This window comes from Blennius ocellaris, assembly GCF_963422515.1.
Source record: "Blennius ocellaris genome assembly, chromosome: 20".
NCBI lineage: Eukaryota > Metazoa > Chordata > Actinopteri > Blenniiformes > Blenniidae > Blennius > Blennius ocellaris.
In genome coordinates this window covers 592,389-616,251 of record NC_137669.1, presented here as the reverse complement: position 1 = coordinate 616,251, position 23,863 = coordinate 592,389, and the positions used below count along the sequence as shown (strand labels likewise).

General features: G+C 47.4%; 1 protein-coding gene across 2 annotated transcripts in view; it reads left to right on the top strand.

Moving 5' to 3' along the window:
• The first annotated feature begins 3,569 nt into the window (after nt 1-3,569).
• Nucleotides 3,570-23,863, top strand: part of tpm3 (tropomyosin 3) — a 23,594-nt gene continuing 3,300 nt past the window's right edge. For both annotated transcript variants that reach the window (XR_013937074.1, XM_080516506.1), the window contains exons 1-9: nt 3,570-3,757; nt 4,581-4,706; nt 17,562-17,695; nt 19,299-19,416; nt 19,537-19,607; nt 19,780-19,855; nt 21,539-21,601; nt 23,353-23,422; nt 23,750-23,828. Coding sequence is in view for 1 of the 2 variants with exons in the window: in XM_080516506.1 (XP_080372632.1) it covers nt 3,644-3,757; nt 4,581-4,706; nt 17,562-17,695; nt 19,299-19,416; nt 19,537-19,607; nt 19,780-19,855; nt 21,539-21,601; nt 23,353-23,422; nt 23,750-23,828 (851 nt within the window). In the remaining variant the exon portion in view is untranslated. The remainder of the gene's footprint in view (nt 3,758-4,580; nt 4,707-17,561; nt 17,696-19,298; nt 19,417-19,536; nt 19,608-19,779; nt 19,856-21,538; nt 21,602-23,352; nt 23,423-23,749; nt 23,829-23,863) is intronic.

Below are 23,863 nucleotides of genomic sequence, written 5' to 3'. Positions count from 1 at the left end.
ATTACTAGGTAAAACAGGAAGTGATATGAGTACGACGTCGCCAGATGCATTCAGGGGGTTCGTCTGAAAAGTCCTTCCTCACTCCTTCTCTATCCACTTTCACTGAACCCCTGAAGTGTTTAGTGTAGCGACATGATGAGGACTGTCTGAATCCTCAAGAAGCAAAGGAAAGGAGGCTTGTTGCTTCCTTTAGAGCCTCCTTTAGCCTAGGAAACACTGAAGCTTCCTTTAGAGCCTCCTTTAGCCTAGGAAACACTGATGCTTCCTTTAGAGCTTCCTTTAGCCTAGGAAACACTGATGCTTCCTTTAGAGCCTCCTTTAGCCTAGGAAACACTGATGCTTCCTTTAGAGCTTCCTTTAGCCTAGGAAACACTGATGCTTCCTTTAGAGCCTCCTTTAGCCTAGGAAACACTGATGCTTCCTTTTGAGCCTCCTTTAGCCTAGGAAACACTGATGCTTCCTTTTGAGCCTCCTTTAGCCTAGGAAACACTGATGCTTCCTTTAGAACCTCCTTTAGCCTAGGAAACACTGATGCTTCCTTTAGAACCTCCTTTAGCCTAGGAAACACTGATGCTTCCTTTAGAGCTTCCTTTAGCCTAGGAAACACTGATGCTTCCTTTAGAGCCTCCTTTAGCCTAGGAAACACTGATGCTTCCTTTAGAGCTTCCTTTAGCCTAGGAAACACTGATGCTTCCTTTAGAGCCTCCTTTAGCCTAGGAAACACTGATGCTTCCTTTTGAGCCTCCTTTAGCCTAGGAAACACTGATGCTTCCTTATGAGCCTCCTTTAGCCTAGGAAACACTGATGCTTCCTTTAGAACCTCCTTTAGCATAGGAAACACTGATGCTTCCTTTAGAGCTTCCTTTAGCCTAGGAAACACTGATGCTTCCTTTAGAGCCTCCTTTAGCCTAGGAAACACTGATGCTTCCTTTAGAGCCTCCTTTAGCCTAGGAAACACTGATGCTTCCTTTACCAAAGGAGACCAGCTCATGCTGCACCACAATTCCTTGCGGCGACATCATTTAAAGGGACCCGCTCAACCAAGTGTTCAGAGAAACTCATGGTGACCAGAAAAGGAGCAGATCATGTAAGTTACCAAAGTAATAATCTGCATTGAACAACTTTAAATCATCTAAAACCCAAATATACTTTTTATAGTCCATTTTAGGAAACTTGTCGTTTTTTCCCCACCACGGCAGACGTCATGAACTTGCGCTGCCGTCGCTTTATTATGACATCACTAATGTGATCGTCTTTCACTAACTCCTTTCGGAAGCCTCCTAACACCTTTCCTTCACCCTGTGACGTCATCCAGGGGTTCAGTGAAAGATGAGTGGAAAGGAGGGACTTTTCTTCTGCTAACTCGTTCATCCTCACCATTGAACAGACATTTCCTCCAGTCATTAATTGATCAATGATCAGTTTTCATTTTCAGTTGGACGAGTCCTGAGCGTGTGAGGTGAGTGTGAGTATAGTGTGAGGTGAGTGTGAGGAGAGTGTGAGGTGAGTGTGAGGAGAGTGTGAGGTGAGTGTGAGGAGTGTGTGAGGAGAGTGTGAGGTGAGTGTGAGGAGAGTGTGAGGTGAGTGTGAGGAGAGTGTGAGGTGAGTGTGAGGAGTGTGTGAGGTGAGTGTGAGGAGAGTGTGAGGAGAGTGTGTCAGGAGAGTGTGAGGAGAGTGTGAGGAGTGTGTCAGGAGAGTGTGAGGTGACTGTGAGGAGCGTGTGAGGAGAGTGTGAGGAGAGTGTGAGGAGAGTGTGAGGAGAGTGTGAGGAGTGTGTGAGGTGAGTGTGAGGTGAGTGTGAGGAGCGTGTGAGGAGAGTGTGAGGAGAGTGTGAGGAGTGTGTGAGGTGAGTGTGAGGTGAGTGTGAGGTGAGTGTGAGGAGAGTGTGAGGAGAGTGTGAGGAGAGTGTGAGGTGAGTGTGAGGAGAGTGTGAGGTGAGTGTGAGGAGTGTGTGAGGTGAGTGTGAGGAGTGTGTGAGGTGAGTGTGAGGAGAGTGTGAGGAGAGTGTGTCAGGAGAGTGTGAGGAGAGTGTGAGGTGAGTGTGAGGTGAGTGTGAGGTGAGTGTGAGGAGAGTGTGAGGAGAGTGTGAGGAGAGTGTGAGGTGAGTGTGAGGAGTGTGTGAGGTGAGTGTGAGGTGAGTGTGAGGAGAGTGTGTCAGGAGAGTGTGAGGAGAGTGTGTCAGGAGAGTGTGAGGAGAGTGTGAGGTGAGTGTGAGGAGTGTGTGAGGTGAGTGTGAGGAGAGTGTGAGGAGAGTGTGAGGTGAGTGTGAGGTGAGTGTGAGGAGAGTGTGTCAGGAGAGTGTGAGGAGAGTGTGTCAGGAGAGTGTGAGGAGAGTGTGAGGTGAGTGTGAGGAGTGTGTGAGGAGAGTGTGAGGAGTGTGTGAGGTGAGTGTGAGGAGAGTGTGAGGAGAGTGTGTCAGGAGAGTGTGTCAGGAGAGTGTGAGGAGAGTGTGAGGTGAGTGTGAGGTGAGTGTGAGGTGAGTGTGAGGAGAGTGTGAGGAGAGTGTGAGGAGAGTGTGAGGTGAGTGTGAGGAGTGTGTGAGGAGAGTGTGAGGAGTGTGTGAGGAGAGTGTGAGGAGAGTGTGAGGAGTGTGTCAGGAGAGTGTGAGGTGACTGTGAGGTGAGTGTGAGGAGAGTGTGAGGAGAGTGTGAGGAGAGTGTGAGGTGAGTGTGAGGAGAGTGTGAGGAGTGTGTGAGGTGAGTGTGAGGAGAGTGTGAGGTGAGTGTGAGGAGAGTGTGAGGAGAGTGTGAGGAGTGTGTCAGGAGAGTGTGAGGTGAGTGTGAGGAGTGTGTGAGGTGAGTGTGAGGAGAGTGTGAAGAGAGTGTGAGGTGAGTGTGAGGTGAGTGTGAGGAGAGTGTGAGGAGAGTGTGTCAGGAGAGTGTGAGGAGAGTGTGTCAGGAGAGTGTGAGGAGAGTGTGAGGTGAGTGTGAGGAGTGTGTGAGGAGAGTGTGAGGAGTGTGTGAGGTGAGTGTGAGGAGAGTGTGAGGAGAGTGTGTCAGGAGAGTGTGAGGAGAGTGTGAGGTGAGTGTGAGGAGTGTGTGAGGAGAGTGTGAGGAGTGTGTGAGGAGAGTGTGAGGAGAGTGTGAGGAGAGTGTGTCAGTAGAGTGTGAGGAGAGTGTGAGGAGAGTGTGAGGAGAGTGTGAGGAGAGTGTGTCAGGAGAGTGTGAGGAGAGTGTGAGGAGAGTGTGAGGAGAGTGTGAGGAGAGTGTGTCAGTAGAGTGTGAGGAGAGTGTGAGGAGAGTGTGAGGAGAGTGTGTCAGGAGAGTGTGAGGAGAGTGTGAGGAGAGTGTGAGGAGAGTGTGAGGAGAGTGTGTCAGGAGAGTGTGAGGAGAGTGTGAGGAGAGTGTGAGGAGAGTGTGAGGAGAGTGTGTCAGGAGAGTGTGAGGAGAGTGTGTCAGGAGAGTGTGAGGAGAGTGTGTCAGGAGAGTGTGAGGAGAGTGTGTCAGGAGAGTGTGTGTGAGCTGAGAGCTGATATAGAGCCATATGTGGAACTGGGTGGTTTGGGGGAGCGCATGGGGGGGTTTATATGAGGGGGAGGGGCAGGAGGTATAAAGGTCCCATCCTGTCCTGACCCTTCACAATCTGGTGTCTCCACCCGTGGGTCTCTCACTCTCTCACCTTCACTCTCTCACCCTCAATCAACATGGAGGCCATCAAGAAGAAGATGCTGATGCTGAAGCTAGACAAGGAGAACGCTCTGGACCAGGCGGAGCAGGCCGAGGCCGACAAGAAGGGGGCCGAGGAGAGGAGCAAGCAGGTGAGGGGGGGGCAAGTAGGAGTGTGTGTGTGTGTGTGTGTGTGTGTGTGTGTGTGTGTGTGTGTGTGTGTGTGTGTGTGTGTGTATGTGTGAAGGGGCGAGGGGAGGAGAAAGCAGGTGGGGTGCAAGTACAGGGAGGAGAAAGCAAGAGGGTAAGAGAAGCTAAAGGGCGGGGGAAGGAGAAAGCAAAGGGGAGAGGCAGTTGGGGAGTGGTGGCGGGTAAAGTGGGAAGATGTTAGCTAATGGTACCTGCTAATCCTATCTGCTAATGCTACCTGCCAATGCTACCTGCTAATGCTACCTGCTAGTGCTACCCGCTAATGCTACCTGCCAATGCTACCTGCTAATGCCACTTGCTAATTTGACCTGCTAATGCTACCAGCTAATGCTACCTGCCAATGCTACCTGCTAATGCCCCCTGTGAAAGCCATCTGCTGGTACTAGCAGCTAGTGCTACCTGCTCATGCTAACACCAAGGAAAGTTACCTGCATTAAAAGTTCGAACACTGTTGTGTCTCTGGTTCAGTCATGTTCAGTAGTTTAAATCCCTTGTCTGCATTAATTCACAGAATCTCACACTCACTCACTCACTCACACACACACACACACACACACACACACACACGCACACACACTTAATCCGTCCCTGAAAGAGCAGACAGCGGCCCCCCTCCCAGCGCTTCTCAATCCACAGAGATTAGTCACCCATTTTTCCATCAGCAGATAAACAGAGAGAAATGACATCAAAGAGTTTTGAAGTTGAAACCATGAGATGTGATAGTTTGTGTACTGATGTTTCCTGCTGTGTTCCTGGTTCCTCCAGCATGAAGATGAGCTGCTGCAGATGCAAAAGAAGCTGAAGGGGACGGAGGACGAGTTGGACAAATACTCTGAGGCTCTGAAAGACGCTCAGGAGAAGCTGGAAGTGGCCGATAAGAAGGCAGCAGACGTGAGGCCACACTTCACATCTGCCTCTCACTTTGTTTGCTCTAAAAGTGGCCAGAAGATTGTTCTTTCTGAGTGAAATCCAACCTGAACAACACAAACTGATCCAGGTTCACTCTTCCCCAAGTGAAACACTGAAAGTTCTGCTTCATTCCAGCAACAGTTGAACAGGAAATAATAATCCTTTATCTTCCTGTCTCACTGAGCTCACCTCACTTTACTGCCTCACTTTACTGCCTCACTTTACTGCCTCACTTTACTGCCTCACTTTACTGCCTCACTCTCCATCAGTTCACACAGTCGATTAGGTCTGGCCGCTGTCCAGTACCAGTACGAGAACGAGAACGAGTACGAGTACGAGTACGAGAATGAGTACAAGTACGAGAACGAGAACGAGAACGAGAACGAGAACGAGTATGAGCAGTGTTGCCACAGTTAACTTGAAAAAGTAATCTGATTACTAATGACCAGTTCCTCCTTTTAAAAGTAACTGAGTTACTTTACTGATTACTTGCTTTCAAAAGTAACTTGGTAAGAATAGAAGTAACTTTTTAGTTACTTTCAGCAGTGGCCGACAACACCCCCTCCATTTCAACATAAAAAATGACACCAGTTTTGCTTAAAACTCTGAAAAAGGGGGCGGAGCCTCCTGCTAATATATCTATATACTCAGGAACATTAGTGTAACATCTCTGCAGTTGTGTTCACGTTGCAATGGTGTGGTTTTATGATTATGTTTGTTGGTTACTATTCTGTTGTGTCACCTGAACACACCGTCGAAGCAAGCTGGTCTGTGATTGGCTGAGAGTGGAGAAGAGGCTGGGCCATGGGAGCCTGCAGACACACTGTTAAGGCTTTTCCCGCAGCAAGAGCCAGGTTCTAGTTCAGGACCAGGTCTTAAATGAGCACCACCAAACAACTGGTTCTTTTTCCACCGTTAACTGATCCCAGCGAGAGCCACGTCATCACGTCACTCCAAAACCTGACAGGTCACTGATTTCACCCATCAGCACTGACGGTGCTCATAGAAGAACCAGGAGACGGACTGTCTTCATCTGTTTGGACCAAGTCACTGCGTCTAGTCTGTCCTGAACCTCGCATGAAGACCAGAGAGACAGAAGACATGAAGGAGCTTCAGGCTTCTTTTTCACAATTTGAACATTACATAGTCCATTTCTGCTCCTTTCACTTTATTACATAGTCCATTTCTGCTCCTTTCACTTTATTACATAGTCCATTTCTGCTCCTTTCACTTTATTACATAGTCCATTTCTGCTCCTTTCACTTTATTACATAGTCCATTTCTGCTCCTTTCACTTTATTACATAGTCCATTTCTGCTCCTTTCACTTTATTACATAGTCCATTTCTGCTCCTTTCACTTTATTACATCGTCCATTTCTGCTCCTTTCACTTTATTACATCGTCCATTTCTGCTCCTTTCACTTTCTTTCTGGATTGTCTGAATCAAAAGCTTCAGCATCAGGAGGAATGGAGATGTAGAATGATAGAAGGAGGAATGGAGGTGTAGAATGATAGGAGGAATGGAGGTGTAGAATGATAGAAGGAGGAATGGAGGTGTAGAATGATAGGAGGAGGAATGGAGGTGTAGAATGATAGAATGAGGAATGGAGGTGTAGAATGATAGAAGGAGGAATGGAGGTGTAGAATGATAGGAGGAGGAATGGAGGTGTAGAATGATAGAAGGAGGAATGGAGGTGTTGAACGATAGAAGGAGGAATGGAGGTGTAGAACGATAGAATGAGGAATGGAGGTGTAGAATGATAGAAGGAGGAATGGAGGTGTAGAATGATAGAAGGAGGAATGGAGGTGTAGAATGGTAGGAGGAATGGAGGTGTAGAATGATAGGAGGAATGGAGGTGTAGAATGTTAGGAGGAGGAATGGAGGTGTAGAATGATAGAAGGAGGAATGGAGGTGTAGAATGATAGAAGGAATGGAGGTATAGAATGATAGGAGGAATGGAGGTGTAGAATGGTAGGAGGAATGGAGGTGTAGAATGATAGGAGGAGGAATGGAGGTGTAGAATGATAGAAGGAGGAATGGAGGTCTAGAATGATAGAAGGAATGGAGGTATAGAATGATAGGAGGAATGGAGGTGTAGAATGATAGAAGGAGGAATGGAGGTGTAGAATGATAGGAGGAGGAATGGAGGTGTAGAATGATAGAACAGCTCTACAGCCATTTAGAATAGAAACCTACATAAACACAATGAATAAAGTTCTTTCACATGAAACCATTCAAACATTGTTTGATGGTTCAAACTCCAGCTTTCATTACAGAAGGTTGTAGTTTGTTGTTTAGTTGTGAAGAACCAGAAGTCTGGCTTCATCATGAAGTTGTGTGGTAGAAACAGTGGAGCGTCTGGAGCACAGCGCCCCCTGCTGCCTCACCTCAGCCTGCGGTCGTAGCGCCAAACAAGACTTGAAAGTGAAGTTAGTCAGAATGACGTTACGATGAAAAGTGTGAAAACAATGGAAAGGTACTTCTACGTTGTACAGAAGCAGTGGAGGAGCTCTGCCATCCGGGATTAGATGACCTGGCTTCCTCCTATGAGGAACTTCAGGGAGCCACTGATTACATCCTTCCAATGCTTCATTGGACACGTCTGGCTCCAGCCTGGTTCCTCTCTGGCCCAACATGACGTGAAGCCAGCGAAGTGAAGTAAACAACAACAGGTGTGTCAAAGAGGATGAAAAAACACTTCAGTGATGTCTTCTCACTTGCGTAGAAAAAGATTTAATGCAGGATTTAATAAAGTTGTTTAGCATCAAAAATACAGGCGAATGTTTGCGAGTTAGCGTTGCCAATCTGCTTCGTCTACTGAGTGTAGGATCACGTCTCGTTTTATAGAGGTCCAAATGGTCCTGCTGGAACTTCCATTAAAGGTATGAGTGACCGTGAAATCACAACAGAACAGCTGGTCTTCATCCACGACCCTTTTTGCAGCCAAAGTTGACACAAAATAATGTAAAACTGACCCAACATTGTCTGGTGAAAACCATTAAAATGTACACATCACTGCATGTGAAACCATTCAGTGTGTACATCTCCTGGTGCCACGACCAAGGCAGCACAGAGTTCACTTCAGTAGCAGTGGTTTAGCCCTGTTAAGAACCGGTTTTGATGGTGGAAAGACAAAGAACAGGTGTGAACTCTGGCCCTGGTTCTTAACTGGTCCCTGGTTCTTTCCGGGGGGAAAGAGATGGTGTGTGTCCGTTTGGAGAACGAAGGAGCAGCCCGGTTCTGTTTAATAACAAAGGATTAACAGACTGCTGCTGCATGCTTGTCTGTCTCTTTAAAAAAGAGATCCAATATGGGAAATGGCGGCGTCATGTGTCTGTTTACACTTGGGAAGTGTAGTTTTTGACGACCCCACGTCACTTTAAACCAGACACCCCCTAGCAAACAAAACAGAACAGGGAACCTGGTCCTAACTTGAGATTTAATGATTGACGAGAAAGAAGAACCACAGCTTTCATTCTGCTTCCCTGATTTTCCCTGATTCCTCGTGTACCTGATCTGGTTTCGCTAGTGGAGGGTTAGAGAGAACGTCTGGTAGAAGGTTATAGAGAACGTCTAGTAGAGGGTGAGAGAGAACGTCTAGTAGAGGGTGAGAGAACGTCTAGTAGAAGGTTATAGAGAACGTCTAGTAGAGGGTTAGAGAGAACGTCTAGTAGAGGGTTAGAAAACGTCTAGTAGAAGGTTAGAGAGAACGTCTAGTAGAAGGTGAGAGAGAACGTCTAGTAGAAGGTGAGAGAGAACGTCTAGTAGAAGGTGAGAGAGAACGTCTAGTAGAAGGTTAGAGAGAACGTCTAGTAGAAGGTGAGAGAGAACGTCTAGTAGAAGGTGAGAGAGAACGTCTAGTAGAAGGTTAGAGAGAACGTCTAGTAGAAGGTGAGAGAGAACGTCTAGTAGAAGGTTAGAGAGAACGTCTAGTAGAAGGTGGGAGAGAACGTCTAGTAGAAGGTTAGAGAGAACGTCTAGTAGAAGGTGAGAGAGAACGTCTAGTAGAAGGTTAGAGAGAACGTCTAGTAGAGGGTTAGAGAACGTCTAGTAGAAGGTTAGGGAGAACGTCTAGTAGAAGGTTAGAGAGAACGTCTAGTAGAAGTTGAGAGAGAACGTCTAGTAGAAGGTTAGAGAGAACGTCTAGTAGAGGGTTAGAGAACGTCTAGTAGAAGGTGAGAGAGAATGTCTAGTAGACGGTGAGAGAGAACGTCTAGTAAAGGGTGAGAGAACGTCTAGTGGAAGGTTAGAGAGAACGTCTAGTAGACGGTGAGAGAGAACGTCTAGTAAAGGGTGAGAGAACGTCTAGTGGAAGGTTAGAGAGAACGTCTAGTAGAGGGTGAGCGAGAACGTCTAGTAGAGGGTTAGAGAACGTCTAGTGGAAGGCTAGAGAGAACGTCTAGTAGAAGGTGAGAGAGGACGTCTAGTAGAAGGTTAGAGAGAACGTCTAGTAGAGGGTTAGAGAACGTCTAGTGGAAGGTTAGAGAGAACGTCTAGTAGAAGGTTAGAGAGAACGTCTAGTAGAGGGTTAGAGAGAACGTCTAGTAGAGGGTTAGAGAGAACGTCTAGTAGAAGGTGGGAGAGAACGTCTAGTAGAAGGTGAGAGAGAACGTCTAGTAGAAGGTGGGAGAGAACGTCTAGTAGAAGGTGGGAGAGAACGTCTAGTGGAAGGTTAGAGAGAACGTCTAGTAGAAGGTTAAAGAGAACGTCTAGTAGAGGTTAGAGAGAACGTCTAGTAGACGGTGAGAGAGAACGTCTAGTAAAGGGTGAGAGAACGTCTAGTGGAAGGTTAGAGAGAACGTCTAGTAGAGGGTGAGCGAGAACGTCTAGTAGAGGGTTAGAGAACGTCTAGTGGAAGGCTAGAGAGAACGTCTAGTAGAAGGTGAGAGAGAACGTCTAGTAGAAGGTGAGAGAGGACGTCTAGTAGAAGGTTAGAGAGAACGTCTAGTAGAGGGTTAGAGAGAACGTCTAGTAGAAGGTGGGAGAGAACGTCTAGTAGAAGGTGAGAGAGAACGTCTAGTAGAAGGTGGGAGAGAACGTCTAGTGGAAGGTTAGAGAGAACGTCTAGTAGAAGGTTAAAGAGAACGTCTAGTAGAGGTTAGAGAGAACGTCTAGTAGACGGTGAGAGAGAACGTCTAGTAAAGGGTGAGAGAACGTCTAGTGGAAGGTTAGAGAGAACGTCTAGTAGAGGGTGAGCGAGAACGTCTAGTAGAGGGTTAGAGAACGTCTAGTGGAAGGCTAGAGAGAACGTCTAGTAGAAGGTGAGAGAGAACGTCTAGTAGAAGGTGAGAGAGGACGTCTAGTAGAAGGTTAGAGAGAACGTCTAGTAGAGGGTTAGAGAACGTCTAGTGGAAGGTTAGAGAGAACGTCTAGTAGAAGGTTAGAGAGAACGTCTAGTAGAGGGTTAGAGAGAACGTCTAGTAGAGGGTTAGAGAGAACGTCTAGTAGAAGGTGGGAGAGAACGTCTAGTAGAAGGTGAGAGAGAACGTCTAGTAGAAGGTGGGAGAGAACGTCTAGTGGAAGGTTAGAGAGAACGTCTAGTAGAAGGTTAGAGAGAACGTCTAGTAGAGGTTAGAGAGAACGTCTAGTAGAGGGTTAGAGAGAACGTCTAGTAGAAGGCTAGAGAGAACGTCTAGTAGAAGGTTAGAGAGAATGTCTAGTAGAGGGCTAGAGAACGTCTAGTAGAAGGTGAGAGAGAACGTCTAGTAGAAGGTGAGAGAGAACGTCTAGTGGAAGGTTAGAGAGAACGTCTAGTAGAAGGTTAGAGAGAACGTCTAGTAGAGGTTAGAGAGAACGTCTAGTAGAGGGTTAGAGAGAACGTCTAGTAGAAGGCTAGAGAGAACGTCTAGTAGAAGGTGGGAGAGAACGTCTAGTAGAAGGTTAGAGAGAACGTCTAGTAGAAGGTGGGAGAGAACATCTAGTGGAAGGTTGGAGAGAACGTCTAGTAGAGGGCTAGAGAACGTCTAGTAGAAGGTTATAGAGAACGTCTAGTAGAGGGTGAGAGAAGTCTAGTAGAGGGTGAGCGAGAACGTCTAGTAGAGGGTTAGAGAACGTCTAGTGGAAGGCTAGAGAGAACGTCTAGTAGGGGGTTAGAGAACGTCTAGTGGAAGGTTAGAGAGAACATCTAGTAGAGGGTGAGCGAGAACGTCTAGTAGAGGGTTAGAGAACGTCTAGTAGAAGGTGAGAGAGAACGTCTAGTAGAAGGTGAGAGAGAACGTCTAGTAGAAGGTTCGAGAGAACGTCTAGTAGAAGGTTAGAGAGAACGTCGAGTAGAGGGTTAGAGAGAAGGTCTAGTAGAAGGTTAGAGAGAACGTCTAGTACAGGGTTAGAGAACGTCTAGTAGAGGGTTAGAGAACGTCTAGTGGAAGGTTAGAGAGAACGTCTAGTAGAGGGTTAGAGAGAACGTCTAGTAGAGGGTTAGAGAGAACGTCTAGTAGAAGGTTAGAGAGAACGTCTAGTAGAAGATGGGAGAGAACATCTAGTAGAAGGTTAGAGAGAACGTCTAGTAGAGGGTTAGAGAACGTCTAGTAGAAGGTGAGAGAGAACGTCTAGTAGAAGGTGAGAGAGAACGTCTAGTGGAAGGTTGGAGAGAACGTCTAGTAGAAGGTGAGAGAGAACGTCTAGTAGAAGGTTAGAGAGAACGTCTAGTACAGGGTTAGAGAACGTCTAGTAGAGGGTTAGAGAACGTCTAGTGGAAGGTTAGAGAGAACGTCTAGTAGAGGGTTAGAGAGAACGTCTAGTAGAGGGTTAGAGAGAACGTCTAGTAGAAGGCTAGAGAGAACGTCTAGTAGAAGGTTAGAGAGAACGTCTAGTAGAAGGTGGGAGAGAACGTCTAGTAGAAGGTTAGAGAGAACGTCTAGTAGAGGGTTAGAGAACGTCTAGTAGAAGGTGAGAGAGAACGTCTAGTAGAAGGTTAGAGAGAACGTCTAGTAGACGGTGAGAGAGAACGTCTACTAGAAGGTGAGAGAGAACGTCCAGTGGAAGGTTGGAGAGAACGTCTAGTAGAGGGCTAGAGAACGTCTAGTGGAAGGCTAGAGAGAACGTCTAGTAGAGGGTTAGAGAACGTCTAGTGGAAGGTTAGAGAGAACATCTAGTAGAGGGTGAGCGAGAACGTCTAGTAGAGGGTTAGAGAACGTCTAGTGGAAGGTTAGAGAGAACGTCTAGTAGAAGGTGAGAGAGAACGTCTAGTAGAAGGTGAGAGAGAACGTCTAGTAGAAGGTTAGAGAGAACGTCGAGTAGAGGGTTAGAGAGAACGTCTAGTAGAAGGTGAGAGAGAACGTCTAGTAGAAGGTGAGAGAGAACGTCTAGTAGAGGGTTAGAGAGAACGTCTAGTAGAAGGTGAGAGAGAACGTCGAGTAGAGGGTTAGAGAGAACGTCTAGTAGAAGGTGAGAGAGAACGTCTAGTAGAGGGTGAGCGAGAACGTCTAGTAGAGGGTTAGAGAACGTCTAGTGGAGGGTTAGAGAGAACGTCTAGTAGAAGGTGAGAGAGAACGTCGAGTAGAGGGTTAGAGAGAACGTCTAGTAGAAGGTGAGAGAGAACGTCTAGTAGAAGGTGAGAGAGAATGTCTAGTAGAAGGTTAGAGAGAAGGTCTAGTAGAAGGTGAGAGAGAACGTCTAGTAGAGGGTGAGCGAGAACGTCTAGTAGAGGGTTAGAGAACGTCTAGTGGAGGGTTAGAGAGAACGTCTAGTAGAAGGTGAGAGAGAACGTCTAGTAGAAGGTTAGAGAGAACGTCTAGTAGAGGGTTAGAGAGAACGTCTAGTAGAAGGTGAGAGAGATGGTCTAGTAGAAGGTTAGAGAGAACGTCTAGTAGAGGGCTAGAGAGAACGTCTAGTAGAAGGTGAGAGAGATGGTCTAGTAGAAGGTGGGAGAGATGGTCTAGTAGAAGGTTAGAGAGAACGTCTAGTAGAGGGCTAGAGAGAACGTCTAGTAGAAGGTGAGAGAGATGGTCTAGTAGAAGGTTAGAGAGAACGTCTAGTAGAGGGCTAGAGAGAACGTCTAGTAGAAGGTTAGAGAGAACGTCTAGTAGAAGGTGGGAGAGAACGTCTAGTAGAAGGTGAGAGAGAACGTCTAGTAGAGGATGAGAGAGAACGTCTAGTGGAAGGTTAGAGAGAACGTCTAGTAGAAGGTGAGAGAGAACGTTTAGTAGAAGGTTTGAGAGAACGTCTAGTAGAAGGTGAGAGAGAACGTCTAGTAGAAGGTGAGAGAGAACGTCTAGTAGAAGGTTAGAGAGAAGGTCTAGTAGAAGGTGAGAGAGAACGTCTAGTAGAGGGTGAGCGAGAACGTCTAGTAGAGGGTTAGAGAACGTCTAGTGGAGGGTTAGAGAGAACGTCTAGTAGAAGGTGAGAGAGAACGTCTAGTAGAAGGTTAGAGAGAACGTCTAGTAGAGGGTTAGAGAGAACGTCTAGTAGAAGGTGAGAGAGATGGTCTAGTAGAAGGTTAGAGAGAACGTCTAGTAGAGGGCTAGAGAGAACGTCTAGTAGAAGGTGAGAGAGATGGTCTAGTAGAAGGTGGGAGAGATGGTCTAGTAGAAGGTTAGAGAGAACGTCTAGTAGAGGGCTAGAGAGAACGTCTAGTAGAAGGTGAGAGAGATGGTCTAGTAGAAGGTTAGAGAGAACGTCTAGTAGAGGGCAAGAGAGAACGTCTAGTAGAAGGTTAGAGAGAACGTCTAGTAGAAGGTGGGAGAGAACGTCTAGTAGAAGGTGAGAGAGAACGTCTAGTAGAGGATGAGAGAGAACGTCTAGTGGAAGGTTAGAGAGAACGTCTAGTAGAAGGTGAGAGAGAACGTTTAGTAGAAGGTTTGAGAGAACGTCTAGTAGAAGGTGAGAGAGAACGTCTAGTAGAAGGTGAGAGAGAACGTCTAGTAGAAGGTTAGAGAGAACGTCTAGTAGAAGGTGAGAGAGAACGTCTAGTAGAGGGCAATAGAGAGAACGTCTAGTAGAAGGTGAGAGAGAACGTCTAGTAGAGGGTTAGAGAGAACGTCTAGTAGAAGGTTAGAGAGAACGTCTAGTAGACGGTGAGAGAGACTGTCTACTAGAAGGTGAGAGAGAACGTCTAGTAGAGGGCTAGAGAACGTCTAGTGGAAGGCTAGAGAGAACGTCTCGTAGAGGGTTAGAGAACGTCTAGTGGAAGGTTAGAGAGAACATCTAGTAGAGGGTGAGCGAGAACGTCTAGTAGAGGGTTAGAGAACGTCTAGTGGAAGGTTAGAGAGAATGTCTAGTAGAAGGTGAGAGAGAACGTCTAGTAGAAGGTGAGAGAGAACGTCTAGTAGAAGGTTAGAGAGAACGTCGAGTAGAGGGTTAGAGAGAATGTCTAGTAGAAGGTGAGAGAGAACGTCTAGTAGAAGGTGAGAGAGAACGTCTAGTAGAGGGTTAGAGAGAACGTCTAGTAGAAGGTGAGAGAGAACGTCTAGTAGAAGGTTAGAGAGAACGTCTAGTAGAGGGTTAGAGAGAACGTCTAGTAGAGGTTTAGAAAACGTCTAGTAGAAGGTTAGAGAGAACGTCTAGTAGAAGGTGAGAGAGAACGTCTAGTAGAAGGTTAGAGAGAACGTCTAGTAGAAGGTGAGAGAGAACGTCTAGTAGAAGGTTATAGAGAACGTCTAGTAGAGGGTTAGAGAGAACGTCTAGTAGAAGGCTAGAGAGAACGTCTAGTAGAAGGTTAGAGAGAACGTCTAGTAGAAGGTGGGAGAGAACGTCTAGTAGAAGGTTAGAGAGAACGTCTAGTAGAGGGTTAGAGAACGTCTAGTAGAAGGTGAGAGAGAACGTCTAGTAGAAGGTTAGAGAGAACGTCTAGTAGACGGTGAGAGAGAACGTCTACTAGAAGGTGAGAGAGAACGTCTAGTGGAAGGTTGGAGAGAACGTCTAGTAGAGGGCTAGAGAACGTCTAGTGGAAGGCTAGAGAGAACGTCTAGTAGAGGGTTAGAGAACGTCTAGTGGAAGGTTAGAGAGAACATCTAGTAGAGGGTGAGCGAGAACGTCTAGTAGAGGGTTAGAGAACGTCTAGTGGAAGGTTAGAGAGAACGTCTAGTAGAAGGTGAGAGAGAACGTCTAGTAGAAGGTGAGAGAGAACGTCTAGTAGAAGGTGAGAGAGAACGTCTAGTAGAAGGTTAGAGAGAACGTCTAGTAGACGGTGAGAGAGAACGTCTACTAGAAGGTGAGAGAGAACGTCCAGTGGAAGGTTGGAGAGAACGTCTAGTAGAGGGCTAGAGAACGTCTAGTGGAAGGCTAGAGAGAACGTCTAGTAGAGGGTTAGAGAACGTCTAGTGGAAGGTTAGAGAGAACATCTAGTAGAGGGTGAGCGAGAACGTCTAGTAGAGGGTTAGAGAACGTCTAGTGGAAGGTTAGAGAGAACGTCTAGTAGAAGGTGAGAGAGAACGTCTAGTAGAAGGTGAGAGAGAACGTCTAGTAGAAGGTTAGAGAGAACGTCGAGTAGAGGGTTAGAGAGAACGTCTAGTAGAAGGTGAGAGAGAACGTCTAGTAGAAGGTGAGAGAGAACGTCTAGTAGAGGGTTAGAGAGAACGTCTAGTAGAAGGTGAGAGAGAACGTCTAGTAGAAGGTTAGAGAGAACGTCTAGTAGAAGGTTAGAGAGAACGTCGAGTAGAGGGTTAGAGAGAACGTCTAGTAGAAGGTGAGAGAGAACGTCTAGTAGAAGGTGAGAGAGAACGTCGAGTAGAGGGTTAGAGAGAACGTCTAGTAGAAGGTGAGAGAGAACGTCTAGTAGAGGGTCAGCGAGAACGTCTAGTAGAGGGTTAGAGAACGTCTAGTGGAGGGTTAGAGAGAACGTCTAGTAGAAGGTGAGAGAGAACGTCGAGTAGAGGGTTAGAGAGAACGTCTAGTAGAAGGTGAGAGAGAACGTCTAGTAGAAGGTGAGAGAGAATGTCTAGTAGAAGGTTAGAGAGAACGTCTAGTAGAAGGTGAGAGAGAACGTCTAGTAGAGGGTGAGCGAGAACGTCTAGTAGAAGGTTAGAGAGAACGTCTAGTAGAGGGTTAGAGAGAACGTCTAGTAGAAGGTGAGAGAGATGGTCTAGTAGAAGGTTAGAGAGAACGTCTAGTAGAGGGCTAGAGAGAACGTCTAGTAGAAGGTGAGAGAGATGGTCTAGTAGAAGGTGGGAGAGAACGTCTAGTAGAAGGTTAGAGAGAACGTCTAGTAGAAGGTGGGAGAGAACGTCTAGTAGAAGGTGAGAGAGAACGTCTAGTAGAGGATGAGAGAGAACGTCTAGTGGAAGGTTAGAGAGAACGTCTAGTAGAAGGTGAGAGAGAACGTTTAGTAGAAGGTTTGAGAGAACGTCTAGTAGAAGGTGAGAGAGAACGTCTAGTAGAAGGTTAGAGAGAACGTCTAGTAGAAGGTTAGAGAGAACGTCTAGTAGAGGGCTAGAGAGAACGTCTAGTAGAAGGTGAGAGAGAACGTCTAGTAGAGGGTTAGAGAGAACGTCTAGTAGAAGGTTAGAGAGAACGTCTAGTAGACGGTGAGAGAGAACGTCTAGTAGAAGGTGAGAGAGAACGTCTAGTAGAAAGTGAGAGAGAACGTCTACTAGAAGGTTAGAGAGAACGTCTAGTAGAAGGTTAGAGAGAACGTCTAGTAGACGGTGAGAGAGAACGTCTACTAGAAGGTGAGAGAGAATGTCTAGCGGAAGGTTGGAGAGAACGTCTAGTAGAGGGCTAGAGAACGTCTAGTGGAAGGCTAGAGAGAACGTCTAGTAGAGGGTTAGAGAACGTCTAGTGGAAGGTTAGAGAGAACATCTAGTAGAGGGTGAGCGAGAACGTCTAGTAGAGGGTTAGAGAACGTCTAGTGGAAGGTTAGAGAGAACGTCTAGTAGAAGGTGAGAGAGAACGTCTAGTAGAAGGTTAGAGAGAACGTCGAGTAGAGGGTTAGAGAGAATGTCTAGTAGAAGGTGAGAGAGAATGTCTAGTAGAAGGTGAGAGAGAACGTCTAGTAGAAGGTTAGAGAGAACGTCTAGTAGAGGGTTAGAGAGAACGTCTAGTAGAAGGTGAGAGAGAACGTCTAGTAGAAGGTTAGAGAGAACGTCTAGTAGAAGGTTAGAGAGAACGTCTAGTAGAGGGTTAGAGAGAACGTCTAGTAGAGGTTTAGAAAACGTCTAGTAGAAGGTTAGAGAGAACGTCTAGTAGAAGGTTAGAGAGAACGTCTAGTAGAAGGTGAGAGAGAACGTCTAGTAGAAGGTGAGAGAGAACATCTACTGGAGGTTTAAAGAGAGCTCTTTCCTGGATTGACTCCGCTTGTTTCCTGCAGTGACTCAGGGTGTTTTGTACATTGACTCAATATTTCCTGCAGTGACTCACATTTTCCTCCAGTGTCTCATTGTTTCCTGCACTGACTTAGCATATTTCCTGCAGTGACTCAGCATGTTTCCTGCAGTGACTCAGTTCCCTGCAGTGACTCCGTTTCCTGCAGTGACTCAGCATGTTTCCTGCAGTGACTCACTGTTTGCTGCATTGACACACTTTTTCCTCCAATGACTCATTGTTTCCAGCTGTGACTCTCAGTTTCCTGCAGTGACTCAGCATGTTTCCTGCAGTGACTCACTGTTTGCTGCAGTGACACACTTTTTCCTCCAGTGACTCATTGTTTCCAGCTGTAACTCTCAGTTTCCTGCAGTGACTCAGCATGTTTCCTGCAGTGACTCACTGTTTGCTGCAGTGACACACTTTTTCCTCCAGTGACTCATTGTTTCCAGCTGTGACTCTCAGTTTCCTGCAGTGACTCAGCATGTTTCCTGCAGTGACTCAGTTTCCTGCAGTGACTCAGTTTCTTGCAGTGACTCAGCATGTTTCCTGCAGTGACTCACTGTTTGCTACAGTGACTCGGCATGTTTCCTGACAGGCGGAAGCGGAGGTCGCATCGCTGAACCGTCGCATCCAGCTGGTGGAAGAGGAGCTGGATCGAGCTCAGGAGCGTCTGGCGACGGCGCTGCAGAAGCTGGAGGAGGCAGAGAAGGCGGCGGACGAGAGCGAGAGGTGACAACGGTTCATCCCTCCATTCACACAACGAGTCACATGATTCACACCACACTGAGTCACACTGAGGAGCTCAGTCACTCTTAGAGATAGGGGGAGGAGCTCAGTCACCCTTAGAGATAGGGTGAGGAGCTCAGTCACCCTTAGAGATAGGGGGAGGAGCTCAGTCACAATTAGAGATAGGGGGAGGAGCTCAGTCACAATTAGAGATAGGGGGAGGAGCTCAGTCACAATTAGAGATAAGGGGAGGAGCTCAGTCACCCTTAGAGATAGGGTGAGGAGCTCAGTCACCCTTAGAGATAGGGGGAGGAGCTCAGTCACAATTAGAGATAGGGTGAGGAGCTCAGTCACCCTTAGAGATAGGGTGAGGAGCTCAGTCACAATTAGAGATAGGGTGAGGAGCTCAGTCACAATTAGAGATAGGGGGAGGAGCTCAGTCACCCTTAGAGATAGGGTGAGGAGCTCAGTCACAATTAGAGATAGGGGGAGGAGCTCAGTCACTCTTAGAGATAGGGGGAGGAGCTCAGTCACCCTTAGAGATAGGGTGAGGAGCTCAGTCACAATTAGAGATAGGGGGAGGAGCTCAGTCACTCTTAGAGATAGGGTGAGGAGCTCAGTCACAATTAGAGATAGGGGGAGGAGCTCAGTCACTCTTAGAGATAGGGTGAGGAGCTCAGTCACCCTTAGAGATAGGGTGAGGAGCTCAGTCACCCTTAGAGATAGGGTGAGGAGCTCAGTCACCCTTAGAGATAGGGGGAGGAGCTCAGTCACCCTTAGAGATAGGGGGAGGAGCTCAGTCACCCTTAGAGATAGGGGGAGGAGCTCAGTCACTCTTAGAGATAGGGGGAGGAGCTCAGTCACCCTTAGAGATAGGGGGAGGAGCTCAGTCACCCTTAGAGATAGGGGGAGGAGCTCAGTCACTCTTAGAGATAGGGGGAGGAGCTCAGTCACCCTTAGAGATAGGGGGAGGAGCTCAGTCACAATTAGAGATAGGGTGAGGAGCTCAGTCACTCTTAGAGATAGGGGGAGGAGCTCAGTCACCAGGGAGGAGCTCGGAGTAGAGCCGCTGCTCCTCCACATGGAGAGGAGCCAGCTGAGGTGGCTCGGGCATCTGTTTCAGATGCCCCCCCAGACGCCTCCCCAGGGAGGTGTTCCGGGCATGTCCCTCTGGTAGGAGGCCTCAGGACAGACCTAGGACACCTGGAGGGACTATGTCTCTCTATGGCCTGGGAACACCTTGGGGTGCCACCAGAAGAGCTGGAGGAAGAGTCTGGATAGATTGGATATTATTGGAAGATTTATTAGCCAAAAACAGATTCCAGGAATATCAGGAATGTAAGGCCCTTTTAAGAACTAAATTCTGGCATTACGTCACATGAAGAATATCAGGAATGACAGAAAATGATATCGGTAAGTCATCGTGCTGATGTGTAAACGCTCCATAAGGCAAGTTTCACTGTCAGATAATACTGTGACAAGAAGAGTGGAAGATTTAACAGAGGAGTGTTCTTCACCTCTGATCACGTACTTAAAGAAACAGAATCCAGAAACAGACTTTGTGATGTTTAAGCAGCTGTCCAGTAAGACCAGCGTCTGTGTGCAGAGGCATGAAGGTGATCGAGAACCGAGCTCTGAAGGATGAGGAGAAGATGGAGCTGCAGGAGATCCAGCTGAAGGAGGCCAAGCACATCGCTGAGGAGGCCGACCGCAAGTACGAGGAGGTGAGTGAGTGCTTGTGGGGGGTGGGGGGTAGGGGGTAGGGGGTGGGGGGTAGGGGGGTGGGGGGTAGGGGGGGTTCTCTCCCGGAGGGTTCTCAGACTGACTCCCCTCTGCTCCTCCAGGTTGCCCGGAAGCTTGTGATCGTTGAAGGAGAGTTGGAGCGGACGGAGGAGAGGGCGGAGCTTGCTGAGGCGTGAGTGCAGCACGACACACACACACACACACACACACACACACACACACACACACACACACACACACACACACACACACACACTCTTGCTGATGTTAGATTTGAAACAAAGTTAATGTCAGTCTGTCTCTTGGTTCTTCTGTGACGTCTGTGTCTCTGTTCTCTCCTCCAGGAAATGTGCCGAGCTGGAGGACGAGCTGAAGAACGTCACCAACAACCTGAAGTCTCTGGAGGCTCAGGCCGAGAAGGTACGGCGGTGGTGGCTCAGGCCGAGAAGGTACGGCGGTGGTGGCTCAGGCCGAGAAGGTACGGCGGTGGTGGCTCAGGCCGAGAAGGTATGGCGGTGGTGGCTCAGGCCGAGAAGGTACGGCGGTGGTGGCTCAGGCCGAGAAGGTATGGCGGTGGTGGCTCAGGCCGAGAAGGTACGGCGGTGGTGGCTCAGGCCGAGAAGGTATGGCGGTGGTGGCTCAGGCCGAGAAGGTATGGCGGTGGTGGCTCAGGCCGAGAAGGTATGGCGGTGGTGGCTCAGGCCGAGAAGGTATGGCGGTGGTGGCTCAGGCCGAGAAGGTACGGCGGTGGTGGCTCAGGCCGAGAAGGTATGGCGGTGGTGGCTCAGGCCGAGAAGGTATGGCGGTGGTGGCTCAGGCCGAGAAGGTATGGCGGTGGTGCAGAATGTGCAGGACTTGCTCCTGGAAGACCAGGTCCTGGAGGAGCAGCAGGAGGTCCAGATGATGACTAAAAAACTGCAGGAGCTGCATTCCTTCCTCCACACAATGACTGGAGTCAGAATGACTAGGTGGAGTCAGAGTGACCTGGTGGAGTCAGAGTGACTCGGTGGAGTCAGAGTGACCTGGTGGAGTCAGAGTGACCTGGTGGAGTCAGAGTGACTCGGTGGAGTCAGAGTGACCTGGTGGAGTCAGAGTGACCTGGTGGAATCAGAGTGACTGGTGGAGTCAGAGTGACGTGGTGGAATCAGAGTGACCTGGTGGAGTCAGAGTGACCTGGTGGAATCAGAGTGACCTGGTGGAGTCAGAGTGACCTGGTGGAGTCAGAGTGACCTGGTGGAATCAGAGTGACCTGGTGGAGTCAGAGTGACCTGGTGGAATCAGAGTGACTGGTGGAATCAGAGTGACTGGTGGAGTCAGAGTGACCTGGTGGAGTCAGAGTGACACGGTGGAGTCAAAGTGACTTGGTAAAGTCACAGTGACTAGGTAGAGTCACAGTAACTAGGTAGAGTCACAGTGACATTCAGTGTGTTAATCTTCTCTATGTTGAGGATGAAAGTGAACTTCCTGTCATTGTGCTATTGAACTTCCTGTTGTGCTGCTGAACTCCCTGTTGTGCTATTGAACTTCCTGTTTTGCTACTGAACTTCCTGTTGTGCTACTGAACTTCCTGTTGTGCTTCTGAACTTCCTGTCATTGTGCTGCTGAACTTCCTGTTGTGCTATTGAACTTCCTGTTGTGCTGCTGAACTTCCTGTTGTGCTATTGAACTTCCTGTTGTGCTATTGAACTTCCTGTTGTGCTATTGAACTTCCTGTTGTGCTATTGAACTTCCTGTTGTGCTATTGAACTTCCTGTTGTGCTATTGAGCTTCCTGTTGTGCTATTGAACTTCCTGTTGTGCTATTGAACTTCCTGTCATGCTAAAATGGTAAAATGGTAAATGGACTTCACTTTATATTCCCTTACAGCTGTGTGAGCAGCCCCAACACACTGTATATAGCTGATCACATTCATCCATTCACACACACATTCACACACCACGGGAAGGCACTGTCACTCCTATTGGAGCAGTTTGGGGTTCAGTGTCTGGCCCAAAGACACTTCGGCATGTTGACAAGCAGAGATGGGAATGGAACCTGCAACATTCCAGCCTTGGGAGACGACTGCTCAACAACCCTTCTGAACTTCCTGTTGTTGGTCCACAGTATTCCCAGAAGGAGGACAAGTATGAGGAGGAGCTCAAGATCCTGACGGACAAGCTGAAAGAGGTGAGCTCTCCGTGTCACTAAGGAGTCACTACAGAGTCTCTACAGAGTCTCTGCAGAGTCACTACAGAGTCTATACAGAGTCTCTACAGAGTCACCACAGAGTCACTACCGAGTCACTAGAGCCACTAGGGTAACTACAGAGTCTATAAAGCGTATCTACAGAGTCACTACAAAGTCACTACCGAGTCACTAGAGCCACTAGGGTAACTACAGAGTCTATAAAGCGTATCTACAGAGTCACTACAGAGTCACTACAGAGTCACTACAGAGTCACTACAGAGTCACTACAGAGTCACTAGAGCCACTAGGGTAACTAAAGAGTCTATAAAGCGCATCGACAGAGTCACTACAGAGTCACTACAGAGTCACTATAGCCACTGCAGTCACTACAGAGTCTATAAAGCGTATCTACAGAGTCACTACAGTGTCTCTACAGAGTCACTACGGTAACTACAGAGTCACTACAGAGTCTCAACAGTCACTACAGAGTCACTAGAGCCACTAGGGTCACTACAGAGTCTCTACAGAGTATCTACAGAGTCACAACAGAGTTTACAGAGTGACTAGAGCCACTAGGGTCACGACAGAGTCTCTACAGAGTCACTACAGTAACTACAAAGTCACTACAGAGTCTCAACAGTCACTACAGAGTCACTACAGAGTCTCAAATGTCACTACAGAGTCTCTACAGTGTCACTACAGAGTCTCAACAGTCACTACAGAGTCACTACAGAGTCTCCACAGAGTCACTAGAGCCAATAGGATAATTACAGAGTCTCTAAAAAGTATCTACAGAGTCACTACATAGTCTCTAAAGGGTATCTACAGAGTCACTACAGAGTCTCTAAAGAGTATCTACAGAATTTCTACAGAATCACTAGAGCCACTGGAGTAACTACAGAGTATCTACAGAGTCACTACAGTCTCTACATATAATCTACAAAAGTCTCTACATAGTATCTACAGAGTCTGTACAGAGTCTCTACATAGTATTTACAGAGTCTCTACAGAGTATCTACAGAGTCATTACATAGTATCTACAGAGTCACTACAGAGCCTCTACATAGTTTCTACAGAGTCACTACAGAGTCACTACATAGTATCTACAGAGTCACTACAGGGTCTCTACAGAGTCTCTACAGAGTCACTACATAGTATCAACAGAGTCACTACATAGTATCTACAGAGTCTCTACAGAGTATCAACAGAGTCACTACATAGTATCAACAGAGTCTCTACAGAGTATCTACATAGTCTCTACAGAGTGTCTACAGAGTCTCTACAGAGTCACTACATAGTATCTACAGAGTGTCTACAGAGTCTCTACAGAGTCACTACATAGTATCTACAGAGTCTCTACAGAGTCACTACATAGTATCTACAGAGTGTCTACCGAGTCTCTACAGAGTCTCTACAGAGTCACTACATAGTATCTACAGAGTCTCTACAGAGTCACTACATAGTATCTACAGAGTCTCTACAGAGTCACTACAGAGTCTCTACAGAGTCACTACATAGTATCTACAGAGTCTCTACAGAGTCACTACAGAGTCTCTACAGAGTCACTACATAGTATCTACAGAGTCTCTACAGAGTCACTACATAGTATCTACAAAGTCTCTACAGAGTGTCTACAGAGTTATGTCAGAGAATCTGATGCTCTGTCCCATTTGTTGTACTTCCCACATCATGTATTCATGTGTTCATCTGGGATGTTTGAAGGAACATGATTGTTGTTTTGTTCATGTGAGGCTGAAACTCGAGCGGAGTTTGCAGAGAGATCCGTGGCCAAACTGGAGAAGACCATTGACGATCTGGAAGGTAAACATCTGTGAGAGGGTGAATGTGACTGGAAACAAGTTGTCACTGAGGGTGAGAGTGTGAATGTGACTGGAAACAAGTTGTCACTGAGGGTGAGAGGGTGAATGTGAGTGTAAAATAGGTTGTTAGTGAGGGTGAGAGGGTGACTTGACTGTAAAAAGTGACTACATTGTGGAAATGCTGAGACATCATGTTTTCCTGTTGATGTGCACCATTACTGATCCTGTGTGTGTGTGTGTGTGTGTGTGTGTGTGTGTGTGTGTGTGTGTGTGTGTGTGTGTGTGTGTGTGTGTGTGTGTGTGTGTGTGTGTGTGTGTGTGTGTGTAGATGAACTTTATGCTCAGAAGCTGAAGTACAAAGCAATCAGTGAAGAACTAGACCACGCACTCAACGACATGACGTCTATGTAAGTAGTGAGGACTCACTCACTCAACCACCCGC